Raw genomic sequence first — 13,325 nt, 5'->3', positions numbered from 1 at the left:
CATTAATAATGACCCTGGAGTCAGGAGGAGTTCAGATTTGGCTTCCTTATTAGCTGTGTGACCCCCTAGGCAAGTCATTTAACCCCAGTTGCCCCCTGAAAAAAGGGCCATTAATAGTGCATTAATGTAATTGTGTTCCTATACTATAGTGTGTTGAGACATTCTCCAACCTTTGGATTTATTACCTGAAACAGAAACTTTTAATAAAGCTGAAATTTTCTTTTTTAAATCCTCTAGGCGTCTGGAAGGAAGAGTCCAGAATCCTGCAGCAAACCAGAAAAAATTCTAAAGAAGGGAACATACGACAAGGTGAACTGGGATTGGGAAAAATGTCATGAAAAAGGCCAATCAGAGGTCAGGGATGTCTCCTGTCTAAAGACCATAAGGGTGGCAGAAAAATTCAGTGTTACATCTTTCCTTCTACTTCTCTGAGCTTTAACTCTCTGTCTCAGATGAAATTAGTCTTAGGGCCAGGATCTTCTGGCCTCCTCCCTTTCTTTCACTGGCTTTCACAGCACCAGTAGAGCTGACCCATTCAGTCTGTCACAGATTCCTGACCCTGGAGCAGATTTCCAGAAGGGAAAATAAGAGTTTTAACTGGAACCTTTGGGTGTCTGCACTCTGAAGCTACCCCTCTTGGGCTCTTTAATGACTCCAGTTGAACTTCCTAAGGAGTGTGTGTAGTCTCTGTGCCTGAAATACCCCGATGTGAGTCAGGAACCCTAAGTTACCTTCCTGCCTTAGGACAGTCCTACAGATAATTTCTGGCTAGTTTCATCCCTTCTGCTCCTCAACCAACTCACAAGAAGGAAGGAGCAAGGGGGTCAGCTGTGGGGTAAAGGGGGAGATACCCTGGGTAAGTGCCTGAGTTCACCCAAGCCTTCCACTGCAGGCCTACACAGATGAGTTGGTGGAGCTTCACCGGCGGCTCATGGCCCTCCGTGAACGCAATGTGCTGCAGCAGGTATCGGTCCTTACCTTTCTCTATGGTCCCTTTGGTCCAGATCCCTTAGGCACAGTGAGACTTCACCTGCAGGACCAGAGTCTGGCCATCAAGAAGAGGCAGACAGTGTTCCTGTGAGTGATGATTGGATCCTGGGATGACACATAGGGAGGCAGCTCAGGCCCTCCTCTGCCCTAAAGATGTGGGGAAACCCTAAGTGGTCCCCTGAGAGCTAGCTTTATGCACCACATATTGGTTCCTCGGATACCATGAAGCCAAGGGCAACCCATGGGGTAGCTTTAGTTTACTTAGTGTGGGGAAGCCCTTGCCAACAAGGATTTCTTCACACTCCCAAACTCAAAATTAAAGATGACCCCATACTTGGGTTGCCCTTGGCTGCACGGTATTTCTAATTTATATGCTTAGATGTGGGGACAAGACCAGTATCCTTGGGTTCTTGGGCTGGATATCGATGGCCAGGCTGGCTTTTCACCTAGCCCCAAGGGCTCTTGACATAAAGCCTGGTTGCCTACTCCCTCCCTGGCTCATGGCTCCCTCCTAGTTCTCTTGATGATGTCTGGAGAACAGATGTCCCCTTGTGGCCTTGGCTTCCTCCTCCACACAACTTTCCCCAAGTAAGCTCCCTGCCTCCTCTCTTTCAGATTGTCAACCTCATCGAGGAGACCGGACACTTTAATGTCACCAACACCACCTTTGACTTTGACCTTTTCTCCCTGGATGAGACCACCGTCCGCAAGCTGCAGAGTTACCTCGAGGCCGGGGCCACATGACACTGGGTCCAGACGGCGGGCGCCTTGGGAAACCGTCAGGCCAGTCTCCCAGTACCAGGAAACCAGTCCCCACAAGTAGACCTTACTCTCTCAATTCACCCGCAGCACTGCCTTAGCGAACAGCCATGCTCTCTGAACGCACAGCTCAACAGGCCTCTCCCCTTAGCTACGGGAAGAGTCCTGGGCACAGGTCTGAGCAGAGCAAGAGGAGACGAGCATCCCTCCCCCACAGAGAGTCAGCGTATTCGGTTTGACTTTGAAAACTGCTTGTGTCAAGAAACACATCGGGTCTCTCTTTTGAGACAGGAAGAACTTGACTGGCGCCACAGCAAACGGTTTCTTCATCTGACCTCGCAACCAGCCCCCAATGCAGCAGCTGCCTTTTCCCAGCTCTGGGTGGGGTTGTTCATTTTGGGGGCCTATGGTTTGACAGTTGGGACTTCCTGAGCCGTCTGGGTCGGCTCCTGTGGAATAGAAACCCTGATCCCCTCCCCCATCCTTTGGGCCTGTCCTATTTTTCCCCTCCCTGAACAGTTTGGTACAAGTACAATTCCCACCCAGGTCTTGGGAAGGCATCAGTCTGGCTCTGTGGCAAGGATGCCTAGTGTCTCAGCCGTAAGCAGGGTGGCCGAGTTCTGAGCCTCCCTCCTTCCAGTCTGCTTTAACTGTCCTAGGATTCCAAGCCTCTGTATGCTGTATATATTCTCTATATATTCTATATATGTATGTATGTATGTATGAGCGCCAAGTCGGGCTTCCAGTTTCAGGATGTGTATTCCTGGTCCTTGTTCTGAATCACAATGGCACATGGGAAGAGGAAGGCAGTTATTAAGGTTTGACTTTAAAAATGGAAAAGGATTTTTGGAATGATGTGGGGAAGGTTGGTTTAGTTGCTATATCCAGAAGTCAGTCAGGGTGAAAGGGCATTGTTGTCCAGGCCATTTCTCCCTGTCCCCACTGCCTGACTCCTCCAAGTCCCTTCCCATCGCAACTTTTTGCCTCTGCCCAAGGAAACCAGAACAAGGGAATGTTGGGTCGTGGATGCTGACTGGCCCAGGCCATGTTTAAGACCTCTCGGCTCAGCCCCAGTGAATACTAAGGAGCAATGGCTTCTGCCCGAGGGAGGAAGCCTTCTGACACCCATGCACACACATGCTCGCCTAGTGAAACTAGCAGTGGATTCTGAGCACTGACTCTATTTGGTAGCAGGACACAGTGTGGTTTAAAGCTGCCTCCTGGATCCAGCTCTTCTTCCCTTTTGTTTAGTACTCTTTGAACTTTGAAAATGGAGCTTTTGCCAAATAAGGTGGGAGAAAAGCAAAAGATTGGATCAGACCGAGCCCCAGGATGATTGGGGCACTCCTCTGCGCTTTCCCCTCTGCTCCAGGTAACACTCGGGCTCCTGGTAGCCGGACTCTTGTCTTCTACCCAATCCTGGTTTCCTCCCTCTCTATGCCCTCCCGTTTGTCTGTCAGCTCTGGCGCAGCTGTTTATTCTGTGGTGATAGATAATGAGCATGTTAGCGTGGGGCCACCTGGATCCACTTCCTGTTCACTAGGGTCCCATTGTGTACCACCTCCCTCATCCCTTCCCCCATCCCACCCCCTTTGTTTCTTTTAATGCCAAGATCTGGCCAGGTCAGTTCTTCCCCTGGCTCTGGCACAACGTTAGATAGAAGCCCCATAAGAACAACCAATCTCCCTACCAACTCAGCATTAGCCCTTGGCCCAGCTGTCCTGAAAGCATGCACATCTCTTTCCTTCTTGCTATAGAACAAACCCCACCCTGCCCTACCCCAGTCCTTGCACTCGTGTTTGAACTGTGAGAGCATTAGATTTTCTGTACTGGGAACGGCTGGGGAGAAGACAGAGTATTTGGGCCACATAGTGGTGCCCTTACTGCAGTAGCACCTAAGATACCACTCTCCCCACATACCTCACTCCATCCAGTTGCAGCCATGTCCTCACTGTCAGCCAGTTGCACTGGGGATAGGACTTCCCTAAACAAGTCTTAGCTCTGGGGAACCCCCTTGGGGCAGCACTCAAGTCTCTCCTTCCTTGGTGGCCTCTGGCACTTCCAGATGGCAACTTTCAGTAGAAAAGTCCCATCATTTGAGGCCCCCAAGGAAAATTATAATGGGTGCTTTTTGCAATCTGATCACCCCAGAAACACCGATTCTGTGCATCAGACCTCAAAAGAGAAGCTTCTCATCTCCTACCCGCACTCTCTGCCCTGATTGATGGTAACAGCCATATCTTTGGAGTGTTAGAAAGTACACCATGTTTCCTGTACTCCATACTCATGGCAGACATGTCTAAGAGGCAGATTTCCTAGCATTCCCCTAATTGGCAGTTGTCTCTAAGCTTGCCTCCCCCCAAAAGTGGACAAAATTAGCTGGCCTGAATTATGCAGACAGGAAGCCCAGTCATAGCCAACAGTTGAGTTGCCAGTGGCAACCTTATAACTGGCACAGTCCTGAGATATCTGTGGCTTCAGGAATTTTTTTATTTTTTTAAGAGCCTTTTAGGGGTTCAAGGGCCGTTGACCCCAGCCTGTGTTTATTCCCTTAATCAGGAGCAGATTCCTTAAGCACTGGTTAGTCAGAAAGTTGGCTTTCCTCCAGGAGGCTTGGACACAAGGAATGAGGGAGGTGAGGGCAGGGACCCAGCCCTCAGTCCCTTTGTTCTTGCCAGGGGAATGCCTGCCAGATTGTTCTAACTTACTCTGCTGGATAATGTCCTGGATTCTTCTCCCTTACCCTACCCCTAACCCCTAAGGAAAAAAAAAGTCCCTGTGCTTGTTAAGGTTTGTCAGGTGTGTCCCTTTGGATGTCAGCAGGCTGTGGGGGCCTCCCCCAGCACTCATGTTTCTACAGAAGCCCTGGAAGTGTTTCCGGAGCATCCCCCACACACACCATACCTGCTGTGGGCCCCGCCCCAACTGGCGAGGACTGCCAGACTGGAGTAGGAGAGAGGGACTTGCCTTTGCACTCCTTACAGACAGTATGTAAGTACACAAGCCTCAAACTGAGTGTTAATTCCTTGTATTCTGCTGTGTCTTTGAATGAACAAAAAATGCCGAAAGCAAAGGTATTCAATACCTTCTATCGCAGGAGGGTTTTTAACAGAACATCTCTGGCACTGAACTAATTAATATGTTCTTCTGCCTGGAGACAAACTCCTGGATCCAAGAAATGAGGAGAATCATGTTTGTAATAAGTTACAGGATCGTTTCTGTCCTGGATTTTAAACATTTTTGTTAAATTGTGAAATTCCAGAGGAGTTTTATAGAAAACAGTGAAATAAAGTAAGATGGGAAAAGTCTGGAGACTGACAGTTTTTTGGGGTTTTTTTTTTTTAATGTTCTGGTTTGTCATCTAGACTCCTGCCACTGGGGTGGGAAATCCCCTGAAAGAGCGGTTTCAGTGGTTTACAAAAGGAACCAACCCATCCCCATGGGAGTAGCTCCATAGCATCATGATTGTAGAGCCACTGCTGAAGCTCCCAGGCTCCCAAACCCTTTAATCAGTCCACCTGGGATGAGGCTAGCCTTCCTTGGTGCTCACACTCTATTTAAAGATGGGCAGTGGCCTGAACAGAACTGATCTGCTTTCTGTACTAACCATGTGACCCCAGACAAGTCCCTTCACATCCCCAAGCCTCAGTTGCATCACATGGAAGATGTGCATAGCACCCTAGCTGCTTCATAAAGTGGTTGTAAGGAAGATGCATAGGAAACCTGAGTGCTGCAAGTCATAAAATGTAAGTTAATGCTTTTAGCCCCAGCCCAGCCTTCTCCGAAGGGCACATTATCTCCTGTAGGTCTTCTGGTCTCAGGGCTTTAGGTCAACCAGCCTTCATTTCCAGGGCTTTGATTCTGATTTCTGGTGTGCTCAGACACAAAAGGCTGAACTAAAGAATCCTCTCTCTGAAGAGATCATTAACAGTGAAAGCTGCTGGCATTGAAAACTTGAGACCTAAGGAGACAACAGAGGAGCTCTGAGGAAAACAGAGGGGTTGGGGGGACCCAGGGAAATGTCCAAAGGCAAAAAGGCAAGTCTTGGGTTACTGGTGTCGAATCATCACTCAGGACAAGGAGCAAGAAGAGTCTGGCCTCACCTTAGCTCATGAGACTGACCTCCCCTTGGGAAGAAAGAACCAAGCTTGCCTCTCCTTCCCCCACAATCTTTAAAAAGAGACTTTCCTTGAAAAATGTGTGAGCAGACTACAAGGAAGATCCAGGCCAAAAGCAACAGAACACAAGCTAGACAAGATCTCAGAAGGTATAGACGACAGTTCCCCACCCAATGGAGTGCTCCCCTCAGGAAATTGCCCAACAAGTTGTCACCTGGCTTCTACTTGAAGACTTCACCAACTGTCATTCCACTTCTGCACAGCTTTCCTTGTTAAGGAGTTTTTCCCTACAATCAAGCAAAATAATATCTCTCTGCTACTTAGTAGTTGATGTCTATCCATACGTTTGCTATCCATAAATTGAGGGGAAAAAATGGTTGGTAAGCATTGATGGCGTTCAGTAAATGTATTGCTAATGTTTACTAGTCCAGCTCTTTCCAACTTTGGGAGCATTTGGGTTTCCATAAGAACTAGGATGGCCCTCCTCAACCTTTACCTGAGTATAATATTGAAATAAGATTTTTCATTGATAGCCCATGGCTTTACTTTAATAGATCTAGGATTTTGTTAGTGTGGGTACTTCTTCCAACTGTAGATCCTGTTCTTGGAGACTAAGCATTCCATCACTTTCTGAATGTACTTAGCTGTAGTCTCATCTATCTCAAATCCCTCCATTTTGTCCACAAGGTTAGCATGAGAAACTTTCAACAGGTGCTTGGGGGAAATTCAGGTGTTCCGTGTCTATAGAGCTCTCCTGACCTATCTGTCTTCTGACCCTGTTAAAATATCCAGGATAAACTGATATGGCCCCAAGGAAAATGTAGTGAGGTAAAGGTTAAGAGAATTTTGTCTGCTTTGAAAGACACCAAACTCACCAGTCTCAGACTTGTGGTCAGTTATTAATGTACTAAGGCCTTAGCCATTACCTCACAGTCTACCCCTTTGGATTGTCCCCCTTTTTGTTTCTTTTGCAAATGACAGCTCAGAGAAGAGCCTCAAACTGCTGATTCTTGGGGGTCCTTCAGGAAAAGGTATAAAATCATATTTTATGTACAGGAAGTATCTTACACTTCACAGATGTATAATTTGGTCAGTGTGAATATACATCAATACATCACAGTGATTTGAATTTGGAAGGAGGTAGGTTTTGGGTTTACAGATTAAGGAACAACTTCCTAAGAAGTCGTCTTCCTGGGTTTACCCTTACTGGAGGTCTTCAGGTCTAGGCTGAATGACCATTTGTTGGTAGTTGTGGAGGGGATCTCATTCAAGTATGTGTTGGACTGGATGAGCTCTGGCGTTCTGGGATTGTGTAATTCTACAATTTGAGGGCATGGTAAACAGTCCTCAAGAGTTATAGTAACTGGTGCTTGCTTCGGCAGCATATACACTAAGATTGGAACGATACAGAGAAGATTAGCATGGCCCTTGCACAAGGATGACACGCAAATTCATGAATCTTTCCATATTTTTTAATTAAAAAAGTTATAATGACTGACAAATGCACCACCCTATGGCAGATTCATAATTAAAATGTGTAGAAATGGGCATCTGCTCTCCTGGACTGGGGCTATGGTTTATGAAACTTAAAAATCTGCTTATTCACAGAGCTGGGGGTAGCAAAAAAAGCAACAAAGAAAATTCAAATCTCATTCAAGTTTGTTAGTGTCCTGAGTTTACAACTTCGGTCTCCACGCTGTGAAGTCTGCCCTGTGGGAGCGATAGACATTGTTAACTTGCACTTTGGGGTTTTTTTTTCCCGTTACTTTCATGTGTTGTCTTGCATCTGTGAGCTAGATTAGCAGGTAAATACAGGGGGTTAGGAAACAGTGCTTTCACCAGAATCATGTAAAAGTGGCAGGTGTGACGAAAAGAAGACAGTCCAGACATGGAATGAGAGAGAAGCTTACAGGCACTGGGATCCCCCAAACATCAGAAGTCTGGGGCAGATCCACTCAGGAGAATTTATAGAAAGGCATACACCAAGATTACACAGGATGGGGGCACTTGAGCCTGTTCTGGTAGAGGGAGGTCCCACACGGATATCAGAATTCCTTTGAACTATCAAGGTAAATGACTCACCATTTCTTTGGTAGTGGAGACCAAAGAATGCCACCCTGGACTGAGTCAAACCAGGACAGAGGATTATCTGATCTCCTGTGGAAGGTGTATTTTTATTTTAAAACCTATTCTCCAAGAGAAGGATAAACACTGTGGCAAATGCAGGATCATCACATTCTTTATGGAGTCACATTCGAATGGTAAAAAAAGAAAGAGAACCTTCCATGGTCAGTAGCAGCCTGGACACCCAGACAACAAAGAGAACTAGATATAGAAACTGGCAATTGTCGTTTGGTACATTCTGGTGATGTGCGACCGTCTCATCTTGGAGGTTGGACCTAAGGGAGAGAAGAACAATGAGCAGATCCCATAAAGGCTGAGGCCCCTCCAGAAAAGGGAAAAGACGAAAGCCCCTAATGGTGCTGCTCTCTCTCAAGCTTCTGGGTGTGAGAGAGACAAAGACAAAGATAACATTCCTATATGAGGAGCAGACTTGGGCAAAGAGTCCCAGGAATTGGAATCAGAAGACCTAGATTTGAATTTCAGTCTGACAGCTGAGTCATCTTGGGCACATCATTTCCCCTTGGAGAATTTGAAGATTTTGGAAGGGTTCTTGAAGATCAAATCCAAGCCCCTCGTTTTACAGAGGAGGAAACTGAGATGCAGAGAGGGGAAGGAACATTCCCTATCACACAGCTGACACATCTTAGAGCCAAGATTCCAAATCCAGAGTTCTTGCTACCTCTCTAAGCCTCAGTTTTTCTATAAAGTAATAATTCTTGTATTACTTTCCTCACCATTTTGCAAACTGGAAAGGACCAAAGAAATATTGCCTCCTGCTGCTACTGTTTTTCTAATTGTGAAATCTAACTGAATCCTGGGATACCAAGGTGTCAAAAGAATCACAACTGCAAGGGGACCCACGAAGAATGGAAAGACACCTGGGCAATATAAACAGGCTACAGCTTGTTACCAATGATCTCTGTATATGGGAGGTAGCATCAGCAAGAATACGTATAAACCAAAAGGGAGGCAGGGCCAATGAAGAGTGAGACATGGACTGTGTACATACCTTACTAATAGCACAGAAAACCCCAGTGCAGGGGGCAGATCCACTGTGAGAGCTGCCTGGTAGGGCAGACATCCGAGTGAACTACACCAGTAGAGGGAGTACCTGCACTGCCCCACTTGAAATCTGCCCATGTTCATGAAAACTCACTGATGAGATTGCAAGAGTTGCTCAAAATTGGTTTTGCTTTTTTAAATTTTTGCTCTATCTGTGCTTGAAAAGCTTTCAGAAGAATTGTAGCTTATGTTATCGGAGTGCCCTCCAGTTTACAAAGTTCTTCCTCCAGGTACACTGAGAGGGAAAGCAGTACAAATGTTACTGTACCTGGGGAGAGGGACGCATTCCTTGTCATGCAGGCCTCCAATCAGGGGGTGCTTGTTCCTAGCCCAAATGCATCCCATTATTTATACATAGTACCAGGTAAGACTTTTTAAAGGACCAAACTAAACAGAAACTAAACCTACATAATTATGTGAGAGTTGTGTTCAGAGAGTCATAGGGCCTAGAGCTGAAAAGGGCTCCCCCTCATATTCCCTTTGATAAAATAGAGACCCAGAGAATTTAAGTGACTTGCCCAAAATCATACAAATGATAAGTGACAGTGGCAGAATTTGAACCCAGGTCCTCTGACTTCAAGTCTTTCCTCTTTCTATCGTCTCTCCCTCCTTACATCACTATCTTTGTATCTCATTCACCTGTCTAAATCCTGAGTTCTGACTAAACGGGTCTCTTATCATGTTCACCCTCTACCTGTGAGGCTCTTTTACACCTTCCTCAAGTCTAGAGGACCTGTTTGATCTTGGTTCTGTCACTTACTGTGGGACCATGGCAAACCCATTCCAACTCTGTGCCTCAATTCACTCATTGATAGAAAGAAGGGATTGCACTAAATGCTAAAGAGCACTTTCAGCTGGAATATGCAGCCAGTGTTCAGAGCACATCTTTTTGAAGATTTTGTGGGACCCAAGACCCTCAACATTACTAACTAAAAAGCAAGGTAGAGGGAGGACCGGAGTGGGTACGCTAGAGCTAGCTCCCACAGAAATTTCCTCTGGCAGCATGTACACCTTGGGAATCTCAAACAGTACAAATCAGGGATTGACTTGTTGGTTATCTAGACTTAAGTTGAAGGAGAAAATATTAATAATGCATATTAATCTTTAAGAATCAAACTGCTCAGACTTTACCTAGCATCCTACCCTTTTTCACTGATCCAACAACCTTCAGAGCCCCTGGTCTGGAAAGAGCCTGGAAAGAGGTCAGGAGTCAGAAACTCTTGATCTAATGGTGGTCTATTGAATATACTGTCAGTTTTCTTCCTTTCTGACCTCGGTTTCCCCTAGAACTGTAAAGGGGATGGAGGTGGGGCAGTTGGACTTGAGATCCCTGTGGACCCTTCTGGCTTCAAGAGTCTAAGGACCCACTTAGCCCTAACGGCTTATATTCTAAGTTTCTTTCCATTTCTAATGTGTATGTTCTAAGGTGCCTTCCAGCTTTGATGTTCCAGATTCTAAAGTTCCCACTCAGGATTTCCACCTACCTAGTTCTCCACCCGTAATTGAGAAGTCCTTCTCTAGGACTTTCCACTTGAGGATCTTGTGAGAATCATAGTCAGTTTGTTCGTTGATTTCATCAATGCCTCTCTGTATTATGTCATCAATGACGGGGTCTTGGTTATTTGTGATGTCAGTCACTTTGGTGGCCTTACTATTGTTCCTTCGGCAAAAATTGATGACTTCTTTAGTCAGTATGCTACGGGGTTCACCTGTGTCCTCATTGACCTCACACTGTGGGAGAAATCACCCTGGAAATGAATGCTTCTCCACCTACCCATGATGTGTGCCCCCATCCCTCACCCTGGATATGATTCCAAAGATTTGCCCCAAAGCCAAGGACTCCTCTGCCTGGAGATAGGTCAAACTAACCAGCTAATCTCACCCAAAAGAAACTGCTCCCCAAGAATCGCTCCTATTGGACTCACTGCCTAAACTGTTTCCCTGGTACTCAGCCAACTAGTCAGTCAGTAAGTATTTATAAGTGCCTACTATGTGCCACCTAGATTCTGGGCATGCAAGGATAAAAGACAGTCCTTGCTTTCAATGAGGCATTGTTGAATGGGAGAGATAACATGCAAAGGACTAGGTACAAATGAACTATAGACAGAATAAACTGGAAAGATGTAATGGAGAAAAACTGCCAGCCCTGAGAAAACTGTCAGCCTTGAGGTTTTAGCCATAGGAAGTCAGGGGAGCCATGAAATGGAGATGAAGGACAGAGACATGAGAGACAACGAGTGGAAATGCCTGGTGTTAGGAGATGGAGTGTCTTGTGCCCAACGTGCCAGGTACTGCCCTGGTTCTCTAGTGATACAAAGATGAAAACAGTTCCTACCCTCAAGGTACTATTCTATCGAGAAAAACCAACATGTATATATACAGGGTGTCCCAAAAGCTTCAGTGTTGTCATAAGCCATTAAAAAAATTGGACAAAAAGCCCTCCAAAATTTGCACTAAGACTTTTGGGATGCCCTGCATAAGTAAATAGACCAGACCAGTGATTTCATTAGTATAGGTGAACTCTTGGTAAGGAAAATGCCTCTACCAATTCAGATCAGCACTTTTAAGAGTTACTTAGGGCATGGAGACATTTAAGCGAACATCCCAGGATCGCAGAGCCACTGCGTGTCAGAGAGGGATGGCCACCAAGCAAAGTCATCCTCACTCCAAGACTAGCCCAATGTGACCCCTTGGCAGTTAAATTTGAGGGAGGGGTACTAGAATAGGGGTACTAAGGGTAATAGAAGCATTAGTGGTCGAGGAAGGTCTAGTGTAGGAGGAGCTATTTGAATTGTGCTTTGAAGACAGCTAGGGAGGGATTCCTTCTTTTATCTTATCTCTCCCAGTCAATACAGAATCTAAGGCACCTGAAAACATGGACTGAGCCTACATGTCTTTGTAACCCTTGAGCCCTCAGCACAATAGAGCTAGCCACAGAATGCTGATAGCTTGAGTGCCACAAGTTTTTGCCCTGTTTTGTGAACAGCAAGTTCCTATCCAGGGGTTGGAACCTGGGCAGGACACTTAGGTGGCAGAGTAGAGGTTTGGCTGACCATGGTTTTTAGGCATACTGTATTCCCACTGAAGAGTGAATGGCTCAGTAAGGATATCACTACCACCCCTACCCAGTGTCCCATAAGGGCCCATTAATAAAGCAAAAGACCTTTAGTGTCAGCAATACACTCAGGAACTTGGCTTGGTTTCCCACGATCATGGCATGGCAGATAATGGGAATATTATTCTTGAGCATATCCTCAATTGGAACAGGAAAGATTCTTTCCCCTTCATTGGTAATGATGATTTCTAAAACAGTACCAAAAAAAGGGGGGGAAAATGCTTTTTAGGACATAAGGAAATATTTTATTTTGTCAACAAGGTAACTACATTCTTCAAAATAGAAATAACCTATATCCCCTCCAGTGCTTTACATTCTACAAAGCAATTCATTATACAGAGCACTTGGCAGTTTACAGAACACTCTACCATTTACAGAGCAACCCGCATTGTACAGAGCCCTTTACAGTTCACAGAACAATTCCCATTTTACAAAGCTCCAGGTTTGTAAAGTACTTTCATGTCCATTTTGTCTTTATCATCCTGGAGGCAACGTAGAGTAGAAGAAAGAATGCTCTTGGAACCAGCAAAAAAAAAATTCTATGGTTGAGTCTCAGATCCCACATTTACCAGATGTGAGCTGGGGCAACTCACTTTGTTTCCCCAGGCCTCCGTTTCCTTATCAATAAAATGAAAATAATACTTTTTACACAGGGTGAGGGGCGGAAAGTATTCCATAGACCATCATGTGCTTTGCAAATGTGAATTGTCACGATCCTTTTCACAGTCCTGTGAGCAAACAGTCTGAGCAAGAAGTGAGACCTTGAGCCCTAACCCTGGTTCTGCTGTCAACTCAGTTTGACCTTTGGCAAATCTTTTTCCTTCTCTTGGACCTCAGTTTCTCCTTCTGTAGAATGAATGCTAGACTAATAAAGTTAGAAGAATTGAAGTATTCTTCTGCAAAGGGCCAAAGCATCAGGAAGTCATGTGCGGGAGCCAGGTGAATTCAATTACACAATTAACTTACTTGCAGTTTCAATGAACAATTGCCAGTACATCCAAAGCCATTCGTTTGGTACCTGGAAGTTGCTTCTTGAGAAGGATGGCCAGATTAATGGACCCTTCTCCCTTGATTAATTCCTATGTTCTTGCTAATGAGGTTTAAAAATTTATTTAAAAATCTCTCTGGCAGGTCATATGCTGGGGCGAGGTAGAGTG

The 13,325-nt window shown here is 45.6% G+C and overlaps 2 protein-coding genes and 1 non-coding gene across 12 annotated transcripts in view; 2 read left to right on the top strand and 1 right to left on the bottom strand.

The window, feature by feature from the left end:
- Positions 1-5,057, top strand: part of MLLT1 (MLLT1 super elongation complex subunit) — an 89,534-nt gene extending 84,477 nt beyond the window's left edge. For all 4 annotated transcript variants that reach the window (XM_072601990.1, XM_072601991.1, XM_072601988.1 and 1 more), the window contains 3 exons: positions 238-309; positions 893-964; positions 1,606-5,057. In XM_072601990.1, coding sequence (XP_072458091.1) covers positions 238-309; positions 893-964; positions 1,606-1,734 — 273 coding nt within the window. In that variant the 3' untranslated portion in view covers positions 1,735-5,057. The remainder of the gene's footprint in view (positions 1-237; positions 310-892; positions 965-1,605) is intronic.
- Positions 4,708-13,325, bottom strand: part of LOC140499940 (long-chain-fatty-acid--CoA ligase ACSBG2-like) — a 71,905-nt gene continuing 63,287 nt past the window's right edge. For all 7 annotated transcript variants that reach the window (XM_072601985.1, XM_072601981.1, XM_072601980.1 and 4 more), the window contains 3 exons: positions 12,217-12,356; positions 10,538-10,784; positions 4,708-8,266 (listed from right to left, as the gene is read on the bottom strand). In XM_072601985.1, coding sequence (XP_072458086.1) covers positions 8,193-8,266; positions 10,538-10,784; positions 12,217-12,356 — 461 coding nt within the window. In that variant the 3' untranslated portion in view covers positions 4,708-8,192. The remainder of the gene's footprint in view (positions 8,267-10,537; positions 10,785-12,216; positions 12,357-13,325) is intronic.
- Positions 7,234-7,340, top strand: LOC140502945 (U6 spliceosomal RNA). Its single transcript, XR_011966662.1, has one exon. It is a non-coding gene; the product is annotated as a U6 spliceosomal RNA (small nuclear RNA).

The sequence above is a fragment of the Notamacropus eugenii genome, chromosome 4 (genome assembly GCF_028372415.1).
Source record: "Notamacropus eugenii isolate mMacEug1 chromosome 4, mMacEug1.pri_v2, whole genome shotgun sequence".
Classification (NCBI taxonomy): Eukaryota; Metazoa; Chordata; class Mammalia; order Diprotodontia; family Macropodidae; genus Notamacropus; species Notamacropus eugenii.
This window is presented reverse-complemented; position numbering and strand designations above follow the sequence as displayed.